Here is a 22,517-nt window from a genome sequence, read left to right on the forward strand (position 1 = left end):
TGGCTACCAGCCCCAAAGCAGGGATAATAATACTTGAGATCGGCTCCCCCCATGTGAGAGGGAAAGAGCCGAATATACCATCCAGTTCACGGCAGAGCCACTGGTCAGTAACCACAGGGCGTATATCACGCCAATTAGTATTTCGTATAAAACGACATCCACCAGGGTGGCCGTTGTGGTAATCCCTGCAAGGGGAATGACAGACCGATGTGGTATCGGAGGTAATTCATGTACTGTGAAAAACCCCGGCAGGGAGCGATAGTCTGTGACACAGGGGTAAATTGCAAGAAATTGCGAGATACCCCGAGTTCAAAAGGGCAGTATGGTGAAGTAACTCCAAGCGAGTGACGACCATGGGGCCCGCCCGGCGATCCTCAAAGGAGAGGATCCTGAGAAACAACGCCCTTTAAGGGGGTCGTGCAAGGGGCCCGGCACCAGATGGTGCCGCATACGTAAACCTTTCTGAGTTAAAATCCTCCGCACTAATTCCTGCAGGCTATGACTTGCAGGATAGCAATAATGGGTGCAGTATCGTGTGCAATCTCCTGGTCAGATATATCTGACTATCTTGACGGAAATATTAAGCAGCGCCATACCGGTCCTGACTGACGCTAAGATTAGCTGCAGGAACCCATTATCAGCGTACGCAACTCACAGTTCCATCTAAAATATGGCAACGTGCAGCACGCAACAGTATGTGACAAACCTCACAGATATTAACAAATATATATATGTGAGGTCTCAGAACCACCCCAGGTACACCTGTATTAGGGCAGATAAAGAAAAGGGATAGATATACACTGACAGGTGAGAGAAAAAGCAGACAGTCAGCACTAGCAAAAGTCACATACAATGCAGAAAAATATATATACATACATAAGCATGTCATATAATATACTGCACAATGTCGCTACATTCAACTGCCCAGATTCAGTGTCTGGGAAGGCTATAGCGCTGTGTACACTCACCCAAATGGCCAGGTACGCAGGGGGACTGGGCTCACTGTCATCCTAAGAGTTCTGCAGCACCACAGAGAGAAAATGGCCGCTGGAGACCTCAGAAGAAGCGTGGCCCGCGGAGGAAGCAGCTCAGCGACGCCAGACTGTAGTATTGAAAGGCGCGCTGAGCTGAGGGGAGGAGCCGCTAGACAGGGAAGGCTTCCTCCCCTGGCTAGCAATTAACCCCCCGGGATGCCGGCTCCCGCTGCCGCTATAATCCCTGGTGGGCTGTGGACACGCGGGGTATGCCTCCATGGAGGGGGAGCCCGCCGCCACCGCTAGCGCCTCCGGTCTGTCCCCAGAGACCGGAGGCATAAGGCTGCATGTACACGCGGGTCACCGCAAGCGGTGACCACGCGACTTACCTGTCCCCGTCGATCCGGCAGCAGCCCAGGGAGTCCTCCAGAGCCCGGCTAGTACAGACTCTGGGGTCCCGCTGCGATCCCCAGATCTGTACTGGCGTCGCAGCGCCGGCGGGGTGTAGGAGCGGCAGCTCAGACGTCCATTGGACAGTCTGATGCTGCCGCTCTGAAGAGTAGTAAAAAAATAATAAAACAAAACTCTTTTAAGCTTAGAGGCTGCTAAGCAGCCCCCCTGCAGTAACGGTGACCCGACTCCGGCCGGGCACCAACTTAAACTGAGGTGCCTCTGGCTGGGGGGCGGGGTTATAGGGAGAGTGGACCCAAGTGCATCCTGGGAGCTAAAAGCTTTAACTGCGTGGTGCCCGGATTTGGTTCCCAACCTATACCCCAAGGTCAACCCTGTGGACCCCCTATGGACCCTGAAGTAGAAAAATAAATAAATTTAACTAAGTTAAATAAAAAATTAAAAGCTTTAGGGGGCTGCTCCTGCAGCCCACCCCGCAGGGTGACCCGACTCCGGCCGGGCACCATCTAAAACTGAGGTGCCTGTGGCTCGGGGGCGGGGTATAGGGGAGGTTGGACCCAAGTGCATCCTGGGAGCAGCTAAAAGCTTTAACTCCGTGGTGCCAGAGGATCCAGGATCCAGCTATACCCCAAGGTCACCCTGTGGACCCTGAAGTAGAAATATATATATACCCCTCCCGGGCTGTAGGAGGAGTTACACTATGTATATATACCCCTCCTGGGCTGTAGGAGGAGTTACACTATATATACCCCTCCCGGGCTGTAGGAGGAGTTACACTATGTATATATACCCCTCCTGGGCTGTAGGAGGAGTTACACTATATATACCCCTCCCGGGCTGATTACACAATGCTTGGTGTCTCTATGAGGAATGACAGACATGGGCAGTAATACTGTGCCTATGTGAGTAGGTAGACAGTCTATGCCGTGTACAGCAATGTACCAAATCTCTGCTATATAAATGGGATTTCCCGGAAGACTTTCTCTTTAATTGGAGATTCCTATTATTAATCATCAAGAAATCCTAAACTTACTACATATATAGTACTTTAATAATTCAGAAACACAAGTCATTAATAACAGCAGATAAATCTCCCTTCCCAGCACAGATGCTCCATATACACAGTATATATCAGGCACCTCAGCGTATACAATGTACATTGCTACTTATACTGTACATACCTTATAGTTAAAGAACTTTGTAACATGAGCAAAGAGTTCAAAACAAAAATCCAGATCAATGGTCTCTCCCAAGTGGTCGGCAGCCATACATCGCGCTGCAAACCAACCCATCTGCCGGGCCTGCGTCCAGAGACGCATCTACAGGGATACAGAAGGGGAGAGTCACCATAGAGGTACAGCCTCCTGCGCTAATGACAGGAATCACTGTGTAACGCTAGATGATAGATACCGCACCTGCTGCCAGAAAGGGCTGGGCGTCCATGACGCGGTACAGATATCCCCGGCAGCGTATACGTTCCTCACCGATGTGCGCATGTGATCGTCCACTCTCAGACCTCCGTCTTCTCCTATATCAAACTACAAGTGTAGCTTATATCAGTTACAGGATATACAATGAGAAAGGTGCAATTAATCCTAAGTAATGAACATTTATGTAATAAGGAAACATGGCATGTAGGTGTCACTGTCGCTATTGCTGGCGGTGGAGGCCTGTTAGAACGTGACTAAAATTATATATATATATATTTAAGATATATGAATTTATATACATTATTTTTATGGGTTTGCTCAAAATGTTAATTGCCAATTTCTATTTAATTTTACAACAATATCGAGTTGATGGTGATTTTTCTTTAATATCTGTACACACCATGGGGCTGCTTACACCATGGGGCTGCTTACACCATGGGGCTGCTTACACCATGGGGCTGCTTACACCATGGGGCTGCTTACACCATGGGGCTGCTTACACCATGGGACTGCTTACACCATGGGGCTGCTTACACCATGGGGCTGCTTACACCATGGGGCTGCTTACACCATGGGGCTGCTTACACCATGGGGCTGCTTACACCATGGGACTGATTACACCATGGGGCTGCTTACACCATGGGGCTGCTTACACCATGGGGCTGCTTACACCATGGGGCTGCTTACACCATGGGGCTGCTTACACCATGGGGCTGCTTACACCATGGGACTGATTACACCATGGGACTGATTACACCATGGGACTGATTACACCATGGGGCTGCTTACACCATGGGGCTGCTTACACCATGGGACTGATTACACCATGGGGCTGCTTACACCATGGGGCTGCTTACACCATGGGGCTGATTCAGATGTGGACACAATGCCAGTATTTTGTATTCCCTGCCATTGCGCATGTGGGTATGCCGCACTGGGCACTCGCAGTGACTGAATTGTGATTACGCTCACACAGAGGATTCATTTACAGAGTGAGTGACAAACTGTCAGCACTTGGGGGAGGTAACGTGGGTGTCAGGACCATTTAAACGCTGACAGCAGGAGAGTCCTCTGTGTGTCTGGGGGCTGCTGCGTCCTTGCTGGCAGCAGGAGAGTCCTCTGTGTGTCTGGGGGCCGCTGCGTCCTCACTGGCAGCAGGAGAGCCCTCTATGTGTCTGGGGGCTGCTGCATCCTTGCTGGCAGCAGAACCCTCTATGTGTCTAGGGCCGCTGCGTCCTTGCTGGCAGCAGGAGAGTCCTCTGTGTGTCTGGGGGCCGCTGCGTCCTTGCTGGCAGCAGAGCCCTCTATGTGTCTAGGGCCGCTGCGTCCTTGCTGGCAGCAGGAGAGTCCTCTGTGTGTCTGGGGGCTGCTGCGTCCTTGCTGGCAGCAGGAGAGTCCTCTGTGTGTCTGGGGGCCGCTGCGTCCTCACTGGCAGCAGGAGAGCCCTCTATGTGTCTGGGGGCTGCTGCATCCTTGCTGGCAGCAGAACCCTCTATGTGTCTAGGGCCGCTGCGTCCTTGCTGGCAGCAGAGCCCTCTATGTGTCTAGGGCCGCTGCGTCCTTGCTGGCAGCAGGAGAGTCCTCTGTGTGTCTGGGGGCCGCTGCGTCCTTGCTGGCAGCAGAGCCCTCTATGTGTCTAGGGCCGCTGCGTCCTTGCTGGCAGCAGGAGAGTCCTCTGTGTGTCTGGGGGCCGCTGCGTCCTTGCTGGCAGCAGGAGAGCCCTCTGCTTGTCTGGGGGCTGCTGCGTCCTTGCTGGCAGCAGGAGAGTCCTCTGTGTGTCTGGGGGCCGCTGTGTCCTCACTGGCAGCAGGAGAGCCCTCTGTGTGTCTGGGGGCCGCTGCGTCCTTACTGGCAGCAGGAGAGCCCTCTATGTGTCTGGGGGCCGCTGCGTCTTTGCTGGCAGCAGGAGAGCCCTCTGTGTGTCTGGGGCTGCTGCATCCTTGCTGGCAGCAGGAGAGTCCTCTGTGTGTCTGGGGGCCGCTGCATCCTCACTGGCAGCAGGAGAGCCCTCTGTGTATCTGGGGGCCGCTGCGTCCTCACTGGCAGCAGGAGAGCCCTCTGTGTGTCTGGGGGCCGCTGCGTCCTCACTGGCAGCAGGAGAGCCCTCTGTGTGTTTGGGGCCGCTGCATCCTTGCTGGCAGCAGGAGAGCTCTCGGTGTGTCTGGAGACCACTGCGTCCTTGCTGACAGCAGGAGAGCCCTCTGTGTGTCTGGGGGCCGCTGCGTCCTTGCTGGCAGCAGGAGAGCCCTCTGGGTGTCTGGGGCCGCTGCGTCCTTGCTGGCAGCAGGAGAGCCCTCTGTGTGGCTGGAGACCGCTGCGTCCTTGCTGGCAGCAGGAGAGCCCTCTGTGTATCTGGGGGCCGCTGCGTCCTTGCTGGCAGCAGGAGAGCCCTCTGTGTGTCTGGGGCCGCTGCATCCTTGTTGGCAGCAGGAGAGTCCTCTGTGTGTCTTGGGGCCGCTGCGTCCTTCTTGGCAGCAGGAGAGTCCTCTGTGTGTCTTGGGGCCGCTGCGTCCTTGCTGGCAGCAGGAGAGCCCTCTGTGTGTCTGGGGGCCGCTGTGTCCTTGCTGGCAGCAGGAGAGCCCTCTGTGTGTCTGGGGGCCGCTGTGTCCTTACTGGCAGCAGGAGAGCCCTCAATGTGTCTGGGGGTCGCAGCGTCCTTGCTGGCAGCAGGAGAGCTCTCTGTGTCTGGGGGCCGCTGTGTCCTTACTGGCAGCATGAGAGCCCTCAATGTGTCTGGGGGCCGCTGTGTCCTTGCTGGCAGCAGGAGAGCTCTCTGTGTCTGGGGACCGCTGTGTCCTTACTAGCAGCAGGAGTGCCCTCAATATGTCTGGGGGTCGCAGCGTCCTTGCTGGCAGCAGGAGTAGGCCTCTATCTGTCTGGGGTTCAGGGCGGGTTTTCCCGTTACGCATGGTACGCAGCTGCGTAAGGCGCCACATAGTGAAGGGCGCCTCAGCTGCGTACCCTGTGGGTGCCGTGCAGACTGTGTCTCTGTGACACAGCTGCACCGCATGTGTAGCGCTAACCGGACGGAGTTCGGTCAGCGCTACACAGCACAAACACACAGCCGCCGAAGCCGGCAGCTGTGTGTTTGCTTTAGCAGCTGATGAGAGTCTGACAGACTCTCATCGGCTGCAGCTCCCACTGCCAGAGCCGGACATTTTCCGGCTCCCGCAGTGGGTAATGGGAGTGACGCGTCACTCCCATGACGCGTCACTCCCATAATGCAAAGCGACGGACGGAGGAGATGATCTCGGCGGCGGGAACAGGAGCGGGTGTCAGGTAAGTGTTTTTTTGTTTTTTTTATTATGTCTCTACTGCGGGGGGGCGGATTACTACTGGGGGCACTACAAGGGGGGGGGACTACTACTGGGGGCACTACAAGGGGGGGGCAATACTACTGTGGGCACTACTAGGGGGGCGGATACCACTGGGGGCACTACAAGGGGGGGGACTACTGGGGGCACTACAGGTGGGGAATACTACTGGGGGCACTACAAGGGGGGCTACTACTGGGGCACTACAAGAGGGGGGACTATTACTAGGGGCACTATATAATGGGCACTGCATAGGGAGGTACTACTACTGGGGGCACTGCATGGGGGGGGGGGGGAGTACTACTGGGGCACTATATAAGGGGCTTACTACTGGGGGCACAAGGGGTACTGCACTGGGGGGACCACTACCGGGGGCACTGCATAGGGGGGGGCGCCAAAAAAATACTCGCTTACCAAAAAATTGGGGCTAGGGCCGGCCCTGCTGGGGGTCGCTGCGTCCTTGCTGGCAGCAGGAGAGCTCTGTGTGTCTGGGGACCGGCTGTGTCTGCGGCAGCTTAGACTTACTCACAAGGCTGATGGCCGCCTGATCTGCATTCAATCTTCTTGGTTTTGTGCGTGAGCGGCGGATATGAGAAGAAGTCAGTGGGCGTCTCCAAGCACTGGGCGGCGAGCGAGTCATTACTCATTTTCACAATTGCGATCCGTGAGAGGATGCAGCTGCGATGGCGTTATGTATGCAGTCTATGTGTTTGGTTATGGGGCGATCACAGGTCAGTGTTGTTGTATAGGAGCAGGGACTTCCAGCGGCTATAGGCACAGGGCCGGTGCTAGAACACTGCATATCCCAGACCCATCCACAGCTCAGCTCTCTTATAATGACTGGAGATTAGGAACCGTACATACAGCACCTCAGTACAGGGCGGCTATAGACACAGGGACGGTGCTAGAACACTGCATATATCCCAGACCCATCCACAGCTCAGCTCTCTTATAATGACTGGAGATTAGGAACCGTACATACAGCCAGCTCAGTACAGGGCGGCTATAGACACAGGGCCGGAGCTAGAACACTGCATATATCCCAGACCCATCCACAGCTCAGCTCTCTTATAATGACTGGAGATTAGGAACCGTACATACAGCCAGCTCAGTACAGGGCGGCTATAGACACAGGGCCGGAGCTAGAACACTGCATATATCCCAGACCCATCCACAGCTCAGCTCTCTTATAATGACTGGAGATAGGAACTGTACATACAGCCAGCTCAGTACAGGGCGGCTATAGACACAGGGCCGGAGCTAGAACACTGCATATATCCCAGACCCATCCACAGCTCAGCTCTCTTATAATGACTGGAGATTAGGAACCGTACATACAGCCAGCTCAGTACAGGGCAGCTATAGACACAGGGCCGGTGCTAGAACACTGCATATATCCCAGACCCATCCACAGCTCAGCTATCTTATAATGACTGGAGATTAGGAACCGTACATACAGCCAGCTCAGTACAGGGCGGCTATAGACACAGGGCCAGTGCTAGAACACTGCATATATCCCAGACCCATCCACAGCTCAGCTCTCTTATAATGACAGGAGATTAGGAACCGTACATACAGCCAGCTCAGTACAGGGCGGCTATAGACACAGGGCCAGTGCTAGAACACTGCATATATCCCAGACCCATCCACAGCTCAGCTCTCTTATAATGACAGGAGATTAGGAACCGTACATACAGCCAGCTCAGTACAGGGCGGCTATAGACACAGGGCCGGTGCTAGAACACTGCATATATCCCAGACCCATCCACAGCTCAGCTCTCATATAATGACTGGAGATTGGGAACCGTACATATAGCCAGCTCAGTACAGGGCAGCTATAGACACAGGGCCGGTGCTAGAACACTGCATATATCCCAGACACATCCGCAGCTCAGCTCTCTTATAATGACTGGAGATTGGGAACCGTACATATAGCCAGCTCAGTACAGGGCGGCTATAGACACAGGGCCGGTGCTAGAACACTGCATATATCCCAGACCCATCCACAGCTCAGCTCTCATATAATGACTGGAGATTGGGAACCGTACATATAGCCAGCTCAGTACAGGGCAGCTATACACACAGGGCTGGTGCTAGAACACTGCATACTGTATATCCCAGACCCATCCACAGCTCAGCTCTCTTATAATGACTGGAGATTAGGAACCGTACATACAGCCAGCTCAGTACAGGGCGGCTATAGACACAGGGCCGGTGCTAGAACACTGCATTTATCCCAGACCCATCCACAGTTCAGCTCTCTTATAATGACTGGAGATTAGGAACCGTACATACAGCCAGCTCAGTACAGGGCGGCTATAGACACAGGGCCGGTGCTAGAACACAGCATATATCCCAGACCCATCCACAGCTCAGCTCTCTTATAATGACTGGAGATTAGGAACCGTACATACAGCCAGCTCAGTACAGGGCGGCTATAGACACAGGGCCGGTGCTAGAACACTGCATATATTCCAGACCCATCCACAGCTCAGCTCTCTTATAATGACTGGAGATTAGGAACCGTACATACAGCCAGCTCAGTACAGGGCAGCTATAGACACAGGGCCGGTGCTAGAACACTGCATACTGTATATCCCAGACCCATCCACAGCTCAGCTCTCTTATAATGACTGGAGATTAGGAACCGTACATACAGCCAGCTCAGTACAGGGCGGCTATAGACACAGGGCCGGTGCTAGAACACTGCATATATCCCAGACACATCCACAGCTCAGCTCTCTTATAATGACTGGAGATTAGGAACCGTCCATACAGCCAGCTCAGTACAGGGCGGCTATAGACACAGGGCCGGTGCTAGAACACTGCATATATCCCAGACCCATCCACAGCTCAGCTCTCATATAATGACTGGAGATTAGGAACCATACATGCAGCCAGCTCAGTACAGGGCGGCTATAGACACAGGGCCAGTGCTAGAACACTGCATATATCCCAGACCCATCCGCAGCTCAGCTCTCTTATAATGACTGGAGATTAGGAACCGTACATACAGCCAGCTCAGTACAGGGCGGCTATAGACACAGGGCCGGAGCTAGAACACTGCATATATCCCAGACACATCCACAGCTCAGCTCTCTTATAATGACTGGAGATTGGGAACCGTACATACAGCCAGCTCAGTACAGGGCGGCTATAGACACAGGGCCGGAGCTAGAACACTGCATATATCCCAGACACATCCACAGCTCAGCTCTCTTATAATGACTGGAGATTAGGAACCATACATACAGCCAGCTCAGTACAGGGCGGCTATAGGCACAGGGCCGGTGCTAGAACACAGCATATATCCCAGACCCATCCACAGCTCAGCTCTCTTATAATGACTGGAGATTAGGAACCGTACATACAGCACCTCAGTACAGGGCGGCTATAGACACAGGGCCGGTGCTAGAACACTGCATATATCCCAGACCCATCCACAGCTCAGCTCTCATATAATGACTGGAGATTAGGAACCGTACATACAGCCAGCTCAGTACAGGGCGGCTATAGACACAGGGCCGGTGCTAGAACACTGCATATATCCCAGACCCATCCACAGCTCAGCTCTCTTATAATGACTGGAGATTAGGAACCGTACATACAGCCAGCTCAGTACAGGGCAGCTATAGACACAGGGCCGGTGCTAGAACACTGCATACTGTATATCCCAGACCCATCCACAGCTCAGCTCTCTTATAATGACTGGAGATTAGGAACCGTACATACAGCCAGCTCAGTACAGGGCGGCTATAGACACAGGGCCGGTGCTAGAACACTGCATATATCCCAGACACATCCACAGCTCAGCTCTCTTATAATGACTGGAGATTAGGAACCGTCCATACAGCCAGCTCAGTACAGGGCGGCTATAGACACAGGGCTGGTGCTAGAACACTGCATATATCCCAGACCCATCCACAGCTCAGCTCTCATATAATGACTGGAGATTAGGAACCATACATGCAGCCAGCTCAGTACAGGGCGGCTATAGACACAGGGCCAGTGCTAGAACACTGCATATATCCCAGACACATCCACAGCTCAGCTCTCTTATAATGACTGGAGATTGGGAACCGTACATACAGCCAGCTCAGTACAGGGCGGCTATAGACACAGGGCCGGAGCTAGAACACTGCATATATCCCAGACACATCCACAGCTCAGCTCTCTTATAATGACTGGAGATTAGGAACCATACATACAGCCAGCTCAGTACAGGGCGGCTATAGGCACAGGGCCGGTGCTAGAACACAGCATATATCCCAGACCCATCCACAGCTCAGCTCTCTTATAATGACTGGAGATTAGGAACCGTACATACAGCACCTCAGTACAGGGCGGCTATAGACACAGGGCCGGTGCTAGAACACAGCATATATCCCAGATCAATCCACAGCTCAGCTCTCATATAATGACAGGAGATTAGGAACCGTACATACAGCCAGCTCAGTACAGGGCGGCTATAGACACAGGGCCGGTGCTAGAACACTGCATATATCCCAGACCCATCCACAGCTCAGCTCTCTTATAATGACTGGAGATTAGGAACCGTACATACAGCCAGCTTAGTACTGGGCGTCTATACACACAGGGCCGGTGCTAGAACACTGCATATATCCCAGACCCATCCACAGCTCAGCTCTCTTATAATGACTGGAGATTAGGAACCGTACATACAGCCAGCTCAGTACAGGGCGGCTATAGACACAGGGCCGGAGCTAGAACACTGCATATATCCCAGACACATCCACAGCTCAGCTCTCTTATAATGACTGGAGATTAGGAACCGTACATACAGCCAGCTCAGTACAGGGCGGCTATAGACACAGGGCCAGTGCTAGAACACTGCATATATCCCAGACCCATCCACAGCTCAGCTCTCATATAATGACTGGAGATTAGGAACCGTACATACAGCCAGCTCAGTACAGGGCGGATATAGACACAAGGCCGGTGCTAGAACACTGCATATATCCCAGACCCATCTACAGCTCAGCTCTCTTATAATCACTGGAGATTAGGAACCATACATACAGCCAGCTCAGTACAGGGCGGCTATAGACACAGGGCTGGTGCTAGAACACTGCATATATCCCAGACCCATCCACAGCTCAGCTCTCTTATAATGACTGGAGATTAGGAACCGTCCATACAGCCAGCTCAGTACAGGGCGGCTATAGACACAGGGCCGGTGCTAGAACACTGCATATATCCCAGACCCATCCACAGCTCAGCTCTCTTATAATGACTGGAGATTAGGAACCGTACATACAGCCAGCTCAGTACAGGGCGGCTACAGACACAGGGCCGGTGCTAGAACACTGCATATATCACAGACCCATCAACAGCTCAGCTCTCTTATAATGACTGGAGATTAGGAACCGTACATACAGCCAGCTCAGTACAGGGCGGCTATAGACACAGGGCCGGTGCTAGAACACTGCATATATCCCAGACCCATCCACAGCTCAGCTCTCTTATAATGACTGGAGATTAGGAACCGTACATACAGCCAGCTCAGTACAGGGCGGCTATAGACACAGGGCCGGTGCTAGAACACTGCATATATCCCAGACACATCCGCAGCTCTACTCTCTTTTAATGACTGGAGATTAGGAACCGTACATACAGCCAGCTCAGTACAGGGCGGCTATAGACACAGGGCCGGTGCTAGAACACTGCATATATCCCAGACCCATCCACAGCTCAGCTCTCATATAATGACTGGAGATTGGGAACCGTACATATAGCCAGCTCAGTACAGGGCAGCTATAGACACAGGGCCGGTGCTAGAACACTGCATATATCCCAGACACATCCGCAGCTCAGCTCTCTTATAATGACTGGAGATTAGGAACCGTACATACAGCCAGCTCAGTACAGGGCAGCTATAGACACAGGGCCGGTGCTAGAACACTGCATATATCCCAGACCCATCCACAGCTCAGTTCTCTTATAATGACTGGAGATTAGGAACCGTACATACAGCCAGCTCAGTACAGGGCAGCTATACACACAGGGCAGGTGCTAGAACACTGCATACTGTATATCCCAGACCCATCCACAGCTCAGCTCTCCTATAATGACTGGAGATTAGGAACCGTACATACAGCCAGCTCAGTACAGGGCGGCTATAGACACAGGGCCGATGCTAGAACACTGCATATATCCCAGACCCATCCACAGCTCAGCTCTCTTATAATGACTGGAGATTAGGAACCGTACATACAGCCAGCTCAGTACAGGGCGGCTATAGACACAGGGCCGGTGCTAGAACACTGCATTTATCCCACACCCATCCACAGCTCAGCTCTCTTAAAATGACTGGAGATTAGGAACCGTACATACAGCCAGCTTAGTACAGGGCAGCTATAGACACAGGGCCGGAGCTAGAACACTGCATACTGTATATCCCAGACCCATCCACAGCTCAGCTCTCTTATAATGACTGGAGATTAGGAACTGTCCATACAGCCAGCTCAGTACAGGGCGGCTATAGACACAGGGCCGGTGCTAGAACACTGCATATATCTCAGACCCATCCACAGCTCAGCTCTCTTATAATGACTGGAGATTAGGAACCGTACATACAGCCAGCTCAGTACAGGGCGGCTATAGACACAGGGCCGGTGCTAGAACACTGCATATATCCCAGACCCATCCACAGATTAGCTCTCTTATAAGGACTGGAGATTAGGAACCGTACATACAGCCAGCTCAGTACAGGGCGGCTATAGACACAGGGCCGGAGCTAGAACACTGCATATATCCCAGACACATCCACAGCTCAGCTCTCTTATAATGACTGGAGATTGGGAACCGTACATACAGCCAGCTCAGTACAGGGCGGCTATAGACACAGGGCCGGAGCTAGAACACTGCATATATACCAGACACATCCACAGCTCAGCTCTCTTATAATGACTGGAGATTAGGAACCGTACATACAGCACCTCAGTACAGGGCGGCTATAGACACAGGGCCGGTGCTAGAACACTGCATATATCCCAGACCCATCCACAGCTCAGCTCTCATATAATGACTGGAGATTTGGAACCGTACATACAGCCAGCTCAGTACAGGGCGGCTATACACACAGGGCCGGTGCTAGAACACTGCATATATCCCAGACCCATCCACAGCTCAGCTCTCTTATAATGACTGGAGATTAGGAACCGTACATACAGCCAGCTCAGTACAGGGCGGCTATAGACACAGGGCCGGTGCTAGAACACTGCATATATCCCAGACACATCCACTGCTCAGCTCTCTTATAATGACTGGAGATTAGGAACCGTACATACAGCCACCTCAGTACACGGTAGCTATAGACACAGGGCCGGTGCTAGAACACTGCATATATCCCAGACCCATCCACAGCTCAGCTCTCTTATAATGACTGGAGATTAGGAACCGTACATACAGCCAGCTCAGTATAGGGCGGCTATAGACACAGGGCCGGTGCTAGAACACTGCATATATCCCAGACCCATCCACAGCTCAGCTCTCATATAATGACTGGAGATTAGGAACCGTACATACAGCCAGCTCAGTACAGGGCAGCTATAGACACAGGGCCGGAGCTAGAACACTGCATACTGTATATCCCAGACCCATCCACAGCTCAGCTCTCTTATAATGACTGGAGATTAGGAACCGTACATACAGCCAGCTCAGTACAGGGCGGCTATAGACCCAGGGCCGGTGCTAGAACACTGCATATATCCCAGACTCATCCACAGCTCAGCTCTCTTATAATGACTGGAGATTAGGAACCGTACATACAGCCAGCTCAGTACAGGGCGGATATAGACACAAGGCAGGTGCTAGAACACTGCATATATCCCAGACCCATCCACAGCTCAGCTCTCTTATAATGACTGGAGATTAGGAACCGTCCATACAGCCAGCTCAGTACAGGGCGGCTATAGACACAGGGCTGGTGCTAGAACACTGCATATATCCCAGACCCATCCACAGCTCAGCTCTCTTATGACTGGAGATTAGGAACCGTCCATACAGCCAGCTCAGTACAGGGCGGCTATAGACACAGGGCCGGTGCTAGAACACTGCATATATCCCAGACCCATCCACAGCTCAGCTCTCTTATAATGACTGTAGATTAGGAACCGTACATACAGCCAGCTCAGTACAGGGCGGCTATAGACACAGGGCCGGTGCTAGAACACTGCATATATCCCAGACCCATCCACAGCTCAGCTCTCTTATAATGACTGGAGATTAGGAACCATACATACAGCCAGCTCAGTAGAGGGCGGCTATAGACACAGGGCCGGTGCTAGAACACTGCATATATCCCAGACCCATCCACAGCTCAGCTCTCTTATAATGACTGGAGATTAGGAACCGTACATACAGCCAGCTCAGTACAGGGCGGCTATAGACACAGGGCCGGAGCTAGAACACTGCATATATCCCAGACCCATCCACAGCTCAGCTCTCTTATAATGACTGGAGATTAGGAACTGTACATACAGCCAGCTCAGTACAGGGCGGCTATAGACACAGGGCCGGAGCTAGAACACTGCATATATCCCAGACCCATCCACAGCTCAGCTCTCTTATAATGACTGGAGATTAGGAACCGTACATACAGCCAGCTCAGTACAGGGCGGCTATCAGGGCCGGTGCTAGAACACTGCATATATCCCAGACCCATCCACAGCTCAGCTCTCATATAATGACTGGAGATTGGGAACCGTACATATAGCCAGCTCAGTACAGGGCAGCTATAGACACAGGGCCGGAGCTAGAACACTGCATATATCTCCCAGACACATCCGCAGCTCAGCTCTCTTATAATGACTGGAGATTAGGAACCGTACATACAGCCAGCTCAGTACAGGGCAGCTATAGACACAGGGCCGGTGCTAGAACACTGCATATATCCCAGACCCTTCCACAGCTCAGCTCTCTTATAATGACTGGAGATTAGGAACCGTACATACAGCCAGCTCAGTACAGGGCAGCTATACACACAGGGCCGCTGCTAGAACACTGCATACTGTATATCCCAGACCCATCCACAGCTCAGCTCTCTTATAATGACTGGAGATTAGGAACCGTACATACAGCCAGCTCAGTACAGGGCGGCTATAGACACAGGGCCGGTGCTAGAACACTGCATATATCCCAGACCCATCCACAGCTCAGCTCTCTTATAATGACTGGAGATTAGGAACCGTACATACAGCCAGCTCAGTACAGGGCGGCTATAGACACAGGGCCGGTGCTAGAAAACTGCATTTATCCCAGACCCATCCACAGCTCAGCTCTCTTATAATGACTGGAGATTAGGAACCGTACATACAGCCAGCTCAGTACAGGGCAGCTATAGACACAGGGCCGGAGCTAGAACACTGCATACTGTATATCCCAGACCCATCCACAGCTCAGCTCTCTTATAATGACTGGAGATTAGGAACCGTCCATACAGCCAGCTCAGTACAGGGCGGCTATAGACACAGGGCCGGTGCTAGAACACTGCATATATCCCAGACCCATCCACAGCTCAGCTCTCTTATAATGACTGGAGATTAGGAACCGTACATACAGCCAGCTCAGTACAGGGCAGCTATAGACACAGGGCCGGTGCTAGAACACTGCATACTGTATATCCCAGACCCATCCACAGCTCAGCTCTCTTATAATGACTGGAGATTAGGAACCGTACATACAGCCAGCTCAGTACAGGGCGGCTATAGACACAGGGCCGGAGCTAGAACACTGCATATATCCCAGACACATCCACAGCTCAGCTCTCTTATAATGACTGGAGATTGGGAACCGTACATACAGCCAGCTCAGTACAGGGCGGCTATAGACACAGGGCCGGTGCTAGAACACTGCATATATCCCAGACACATCCACAGCTCAGCTCTCTTATAATGACTGGAGATTGGGAACCGTACATACAGCCAGCTCAGTACAGGGCGGCTATAGACACAGGGCCGGAGCTAGAACACTGCATATATCCCAGACACATCCACAGCTCAGCTCTCTTATAATGACTAGAGATTAGGAACCATACATACAGCCAGCTCAGTACAGGGCGGCTATAGGCACAGGGCCGGTGCTAGAACACAGCATATATCCCAGACCCATCCACAGCTCAGCTCTCTTATAATGACTGGAGATTAGGAACCGTACATACAGCACCTCAGTACAGGGCGGCTATAGACACAGGGCCGGTGCTAGAACACTGCATATATCCCAGACCCATCCACAGCTCAGCTCTCATATAATGACTGGAGATTAGGAACCGTACATACAGCCAGCTCAGTACAGGGCGGCTATAGACACAGGGCCGGTGCTAGAACACTGCATATATCCCAGACCCATCCACAGCTCAGCTCTCTTATAATGACTGGAGATTAGGAACCGTACATACAGCCAGCTCAGTACAGGGCAGCTATAGACACAGGGCCGGTGCTAGAACACTGCATACTGTATATCCCAGACCCATCCACAGCTCAGCTCTCTTATAATGACTGGAGATTAGGAACCGTACATACAGCCAGCTCAGTACAGGGCGGCTATAGACACAGGGCCGGTGCTAGAACACTGCATATATCCCAGACACATCCACAGCTCAGCTCTCTTATAATGACTGGAGATTAGGAACCGTCCATACAGCCAGCTCAGTACAGGGCGGCTATAGACACAGGGCTGGTGCTAGAACACTGCATATATCCCAGACCCATCCACAGCTCAGCTCTCATATAATGACTGGAGATTAGGAACCATACATGCAGCCAGCTCAGTACAGGGCGGCTATAGACACAGGGCCAGTGCTAGAACACTGCATATATCCCAGACACATCCACAGCTCAGCTCTCTTATAATGACTGGAGATTGGGAACCGTACATACAGCCAGCTCAGTACAGGGCGGCTATAGACACAGGGCCGGAGCTAGAACACTGCATATATCCCAGACACATCCACAGCTCAGCTCTCTTATAATGACTGGAGATTAGGAACCATACATACAGCCTGCTCAGTACAGGGCGGCTATAGGCACAGGGCCGGTGCTAGAACACAGCATATATCCCAGACCCATCCACAGCTCAGCTCTCTTATAATGACTGGAGATTAGGAACCGTACATACAGCACCTCAGTACAGGGCGGCTATAGACACAGGGCCGGTGCTAGAACACAGCATATATCCCAGATCAATCCACAGCTCAGCTCTCATATAATGACAGGAGATTAGGAACCGTACATACAGCCAGCTCAGTACAGGGCGGCTATAGACACAGGGCCGGTGCTAGAACACTGCATATATCCCAGACCCATCCACAGCTCAGCTCTCTTATAATGACTGGAGATTAGGAACCGTACATACAGCCAGCTTAGTACTGGGCGTCTATACACACAGGGCCGGTGCTAGAACACTGCATATATCCCAGACCCATCCACAGCTCAGCTCTCTTATAATGACTGGAGATTAGGAACCGTACATACAGCCAGCTCAGTACAGGGCGGCTATAGACACAGGGCCGGAGCTAGAACACTGCATATATCCCAGACACATCCACAGCTCAGCTCTCTTATAATGACTGGAGATTAGGAACCGTACATACAGCCAGCTCAGTACAGGGCGGCTATAGACACAGGGCCAGTGCTAGAACACTGCATATATCCCAGACCCATCCACAGCTCAGCTCTCATATAATGACTGGAGATTAGGAACCGTACATACAGCCAGCTCAGTACAGGGCGGATATAGACACAAGGCCGGTGCTAGAACACTGCATATATCCCAGACCCATCTACAGCTCAGCTCTCTTATAATCACTGGAGATTAGGAACCATACATACAGCCAGCTCAGTACAGGGCGGCTATAGACACAGGGCTGGTGCTAGAACACTGCATATATCCCAGACCCATCCACAGCTCAGCTCTCTTATAATGACTGGAGATTAGGAACCGTCCATACAGCCAGCTCAGTACAGGGCGGCTATAGACACAGGGCCGGTGCTAGAACACTGCATATATCCGAGACCCATCCACAGCTCAGCTCTCTTATAATGACTGGAGATTAGGAACCGTACATACAGCCAGCTCAGTACAGGGCGGCTACAGACACAGGGCCGGTGCTAGAACACTGCATATATCACAGACCCATCAACAGCTCAGCTCTCTTATAATGACTGGAGATTAGGAACCGTACATACAGCCAGCTCAGTACAGGGCGGCTATAGACACAGGGCCGGTGCTAGAACACTGCATATATCCCAGACCCATCCACAGCTCAGCTCTCTTATAATGACTGGAGATTAGGAACCGTACATACAGCCAGCTCAGTACAGGGCGGCTATAGACACAGGGCCGGTGCTAGAACACTGCATATATCCCAGACACATCCGCAGCTCTACTCTCTTTTAATGACTGGAGATTAGGAACCGTACATACAGCCAGCTCAGTACAGGGCGGCTATAGACACAGGGCCGGTGCTAGAACACTGCATATATCCCAGACCCATCCACAGCTCAGCTCTCATATAATGACTGGAGATTGGGAACCGTACATATAGCCAGCTCAGTACAGGGCAGCTATAGACACAGGGCCGGTGCTAGAACACTGCATATATCCCAGACACATCCGCAGCTCAGCTCTCTTATAATGACTGGAGATTAGGAACCGTACATACAGCCAGCTCAGTACAGGGCAGCTATAGACACAGGGCCGGTGCTAGAACACTGCATATATCCCAGACCCATCCACAGCTCAGTTCTCTTATAATGACTGGAGATTAGGAACCGTACATACAGCCAGCTCAGTACAGGGCAGCTATACACACAGGGCAGGTGCTAGAACACTGCATACTGTATATCCCAGACCCATCCACAGCTCAGCTCTCCTATAATGACTGGAGATTAGGAACCGTACATACAGCCAGCTCAGTACAGGGCGGCTATAGACACAGGGCCGATGCTAGAACACTGCATATATCCCAGACCCATCCACAGCTCAGCTCTCTTATAATGACTGGAGATTAGGAACCGTACATACAGCCAGCTCAGTACAGGGCGGCTATAGACACAGGGCCGGTGCTAGAACACTGCATTTATCCCACACCCATCCACAGCTCAGCTCTCTTAAAATGACTGGAGATTAGGAACCGTACATACAGCCAGCTTAGTACAGGGCAGCTATAGACACAGGGCCGGAGCTAGAACACTGCATACTGTATATCCCAGACCCATCCACAGCTCAGCTCTCTTATAATGACTGGAGATTAGGAACTGTCCATACAGCCAGCTCAGTACAGGGCGGCTATAGACACAGGGCCGGTGCTAGAACACTGCATATATCTCAGACCCATCCACAGCTCAGCTCTCTTATAATGACTGGAGATTAGGAACCGTACATACAGCCAGCTCAGTACAGGGCGGCTATAGACACAGGGCCGGTGCTAGAACACTGCATATATCCCAGACCCATCCACAGATTAGCTCTCTTATAAGGACTGGAGATTAGGAACCGTACATACAGCCAGCTCAGTACAGGGCGGCTATAGACACAGGGCCGGAGCTAGAACACTGCATATATCCCAGACACATCCACAGCTCAGCTCTCTTATAATGACTGGAGATTGGGAACCGTACATACAGCCAGCTCAGTACAGGGCGGCTATAGACACAGGGCCGGAGCTAGAACACTGCATATATACCAGACACATCCACAGCTCAGCTCTCTTATAATGACTGGAGATTAGGAACCGTACATACAGCACCTCAGTACAGGGCGGCTATAGACACAGGGCCGGTGCTAGAACACTGCATATATCCCAGACCCATCCACAGCTCAGCTCTCATATAATGACTGGAGATTTGGAACCGTACATACAGCCAGCTCAGTACAGGGCGGCTATACACACAGGGCCGGTGCTAGAACACTGCATATATCCCAGACCCATCCACAGCTCAGCTCTCTTATAATGACTGGAGATTAGGAACCGTACATACAGCCAGCTCAGTACAGGGCGGCTATAGACACAGGGCCGGTGCTAGAACACTGCATATATCCCAGACACATCCACTGCTCAGCTCTCTTATAATGACTGGAGATTAGGAACCGTACATACAGCCACCTCAGTACACGGTAGCTATAGACACAGGGCCGGTGCTAGAACACTGCATATATCCCAGACCCATCCACAGCTCAGCTCTCTTATAATGACTGGAGATTAGGAACCGTACATACAGCCAGCTCAGTATAGGGCGGCTATAGACACAGGGCCGGTGCTAGAACACTGCATATATCCCAGACCCATCCACAGCTCAGCTCTCATATAATGACTGGAGATTAGGAACCGTACATACAGCCAGCTCAGTACAGGGCAGCTATAGACACAGGGCCGGAGCTAGAACACTGCATACTGTATATCCCAGACCCATCCACAGCTCAGCTCTCTTATAATGACTGGAGATTAGGAACCGTACATACAGCCAGCTCAGTACAGGGCGGCTATAGACCCAGGGCCGGTGCTAGAACACTGCATATATCCCAGACTCATCCACAGCTCAGCTCTCTTATAATGACTGGAGATTAGGAACCGTACATACAGCCAGCTCAGTACAGGGCGGATATAGACACAAGGCAGGTGCTAGAACACTGCATATATCCCAGACCCATCCACAGCTCAGCTCTCTTATAATGACTGGAGATTAGGAACCGTCCATACAGCCAGCTCAGTACAGGGCGGCTATAGACACAGGGCTGGTGCTAGAACACTGCATATATCCCAGACCCATCCACAGCTCAGCTCTCTTATGACTGGAGATTAGGAACCGTCCATACAGCCAGCTCAGTACAGGGCGGCTATAGACACAGGGCCGGTGCTAGAACACTGCATATATCCCAGACCCATCCACTGCTCAGCTCTCTTATAATGACTGTAGATTAGGAACCGTACATACAGCCAGCTCAGTACAGGGCGGCTATAGACACAGGGCCGGTGCTAGAACACTGCATATATCCCAGACCCATCCACAGCTCAGCTCTCTTATAATGACTGGAGATTAGGAACCATACATACAGCCAGCTCAGTAGAGGGCGGCTATAGACACAGGGCCGGTGCTAGAACACTGCATATATCCCAGACCCATCCACAGCTCAGCTCTCTTATAATGACTGGAGATTAGGAACCGTACATACAGCCAGCTCAGTACAGGGCGGCTATAGACACAGGGCCGGTGCTAGAACACTGCATATATCCCAGACCCATCCACAGCTCAGCTCTCTTATAATGACTGGAGATTAGGAACCGTACATACAGCCAGCTCAGTACAGGGCGGCTATAGACACAGGGCCGGAGCTAGAACACTGCATATATCCCAGACCCATCCACAGCTCAGCTCTCTTATAATGACTGGAGATTAGGAACCGTACATACAGCCAGCTCAGTACAGGGCGGCTATAGACACAGGGCCGGAGCTAGAACACTGCATATATCCCAGACACATCCACAGCTCAGCTCTCTTATAATGACTGGAGATTGGGAACCGTACATACAGCCAGCTCAGTACAGGGCGGCTATAGACACAGGGCCGGTGCTAGAACACTGCATATATCCCAGACACATCCACAGCTCAGCTCTCTTATAATGACTGGAGATTAGGAACCGTACATACAGCCAGCTCAGTACAGGGCGGCTATAGACACAGGGCCGGTGCTAGAACACTGCATATATCCCAGACCCATCCACAGCTCAGCTCTCATATAATGACTGGAGATTAGGAACCGTACATACAGCCAGCTCAGTACAGGGCGGCTATAGACACAGGGCCGGTGCTAGAACACTGCATATATCCCAGACCCATCCACAGCTCAGCTCTCTTATAATGACTGGAGATTAGGAACCGTACATACAGCCAGCTCAGTACAGGGCGGCTATAGACACAGGGCCGGTGCTAGAACACTGCATATATCCCAGACCCATCCACAGCTCAGCTCTCTTATAATGACTGGAGATTAGGAACCGTACATACAGCCAGCTCAGTACAGGGCGTCTATACACACAGGGCCGGTGCTAGAACACTGCATATATCCCAGACCCATCCACAGCTCAGCTCTCTTATAATGACTGGAGATTAGGAACCGTACATACAGCCAGCTCAGTACAGGGCGGCTATAGACACAGGGCCGGTGCTAGAACACTGCATATATCCCAGACACATCCACAGCTCAGCTCTCTTATAATGACTGGAGATTAGGAACCGTACATACAGCCAGCTCAGTACACGGCGGCTATAGACACAGGGCCGGTGCTAGAACACTGCATATATCCCAGACCCATCCACAGCTCAGCTCTCTTATAATGACTGGAGATTAGGAACCGTACATACAGCCAG

The 22,517-nt window shown here is 52.0% G+C and overlaps 1 protein-coding gene across 1 annotated transcript in view; it reads right to left on the reverse strand.

Annotated features, from left to right (window-relative positions):
* The window catches only part of PYROXD1 (pyridine nucleotide-disulphide oxidoreductase domain 1), a 150,822-nt gene that overhangs the window by 36,041 nt on the left and 92,264 nt on the right, over positions 1–22,517 (reverse strand). The window contains exons 10-11 of the mRNA XM_088462935.1: positions 2,801–2,923; positions 2,567–2,704 (exon numbers count right to left, since the gene is read on the reverse strand). Of these exons, the coding sequence (XP_088319061.1) occupies positions 2,567–2,704; positions 2,801–2,923 (261 nt within the window). The remainder of the gene's footprint in view (positions 1–2,566; positions 2,705–2,800; positions 2,924–22,517) is intronic.

This window comes from Taudactylus pleione, unplaced genomic scaffold, assembly GCF_031769625.1.
Source record: "Taudactylus pleione unplaced genomic scaffold, aTauple2 ptg001296l, whole genome shotgun sequence".
Classification (NCBI taxonomy): domain Eukaryota; kingdom Metazoa; phylum Chordata; class Amphibia; order Anura; family Myobatrachidae; genus Taudactylus; species Taudactylus pleione.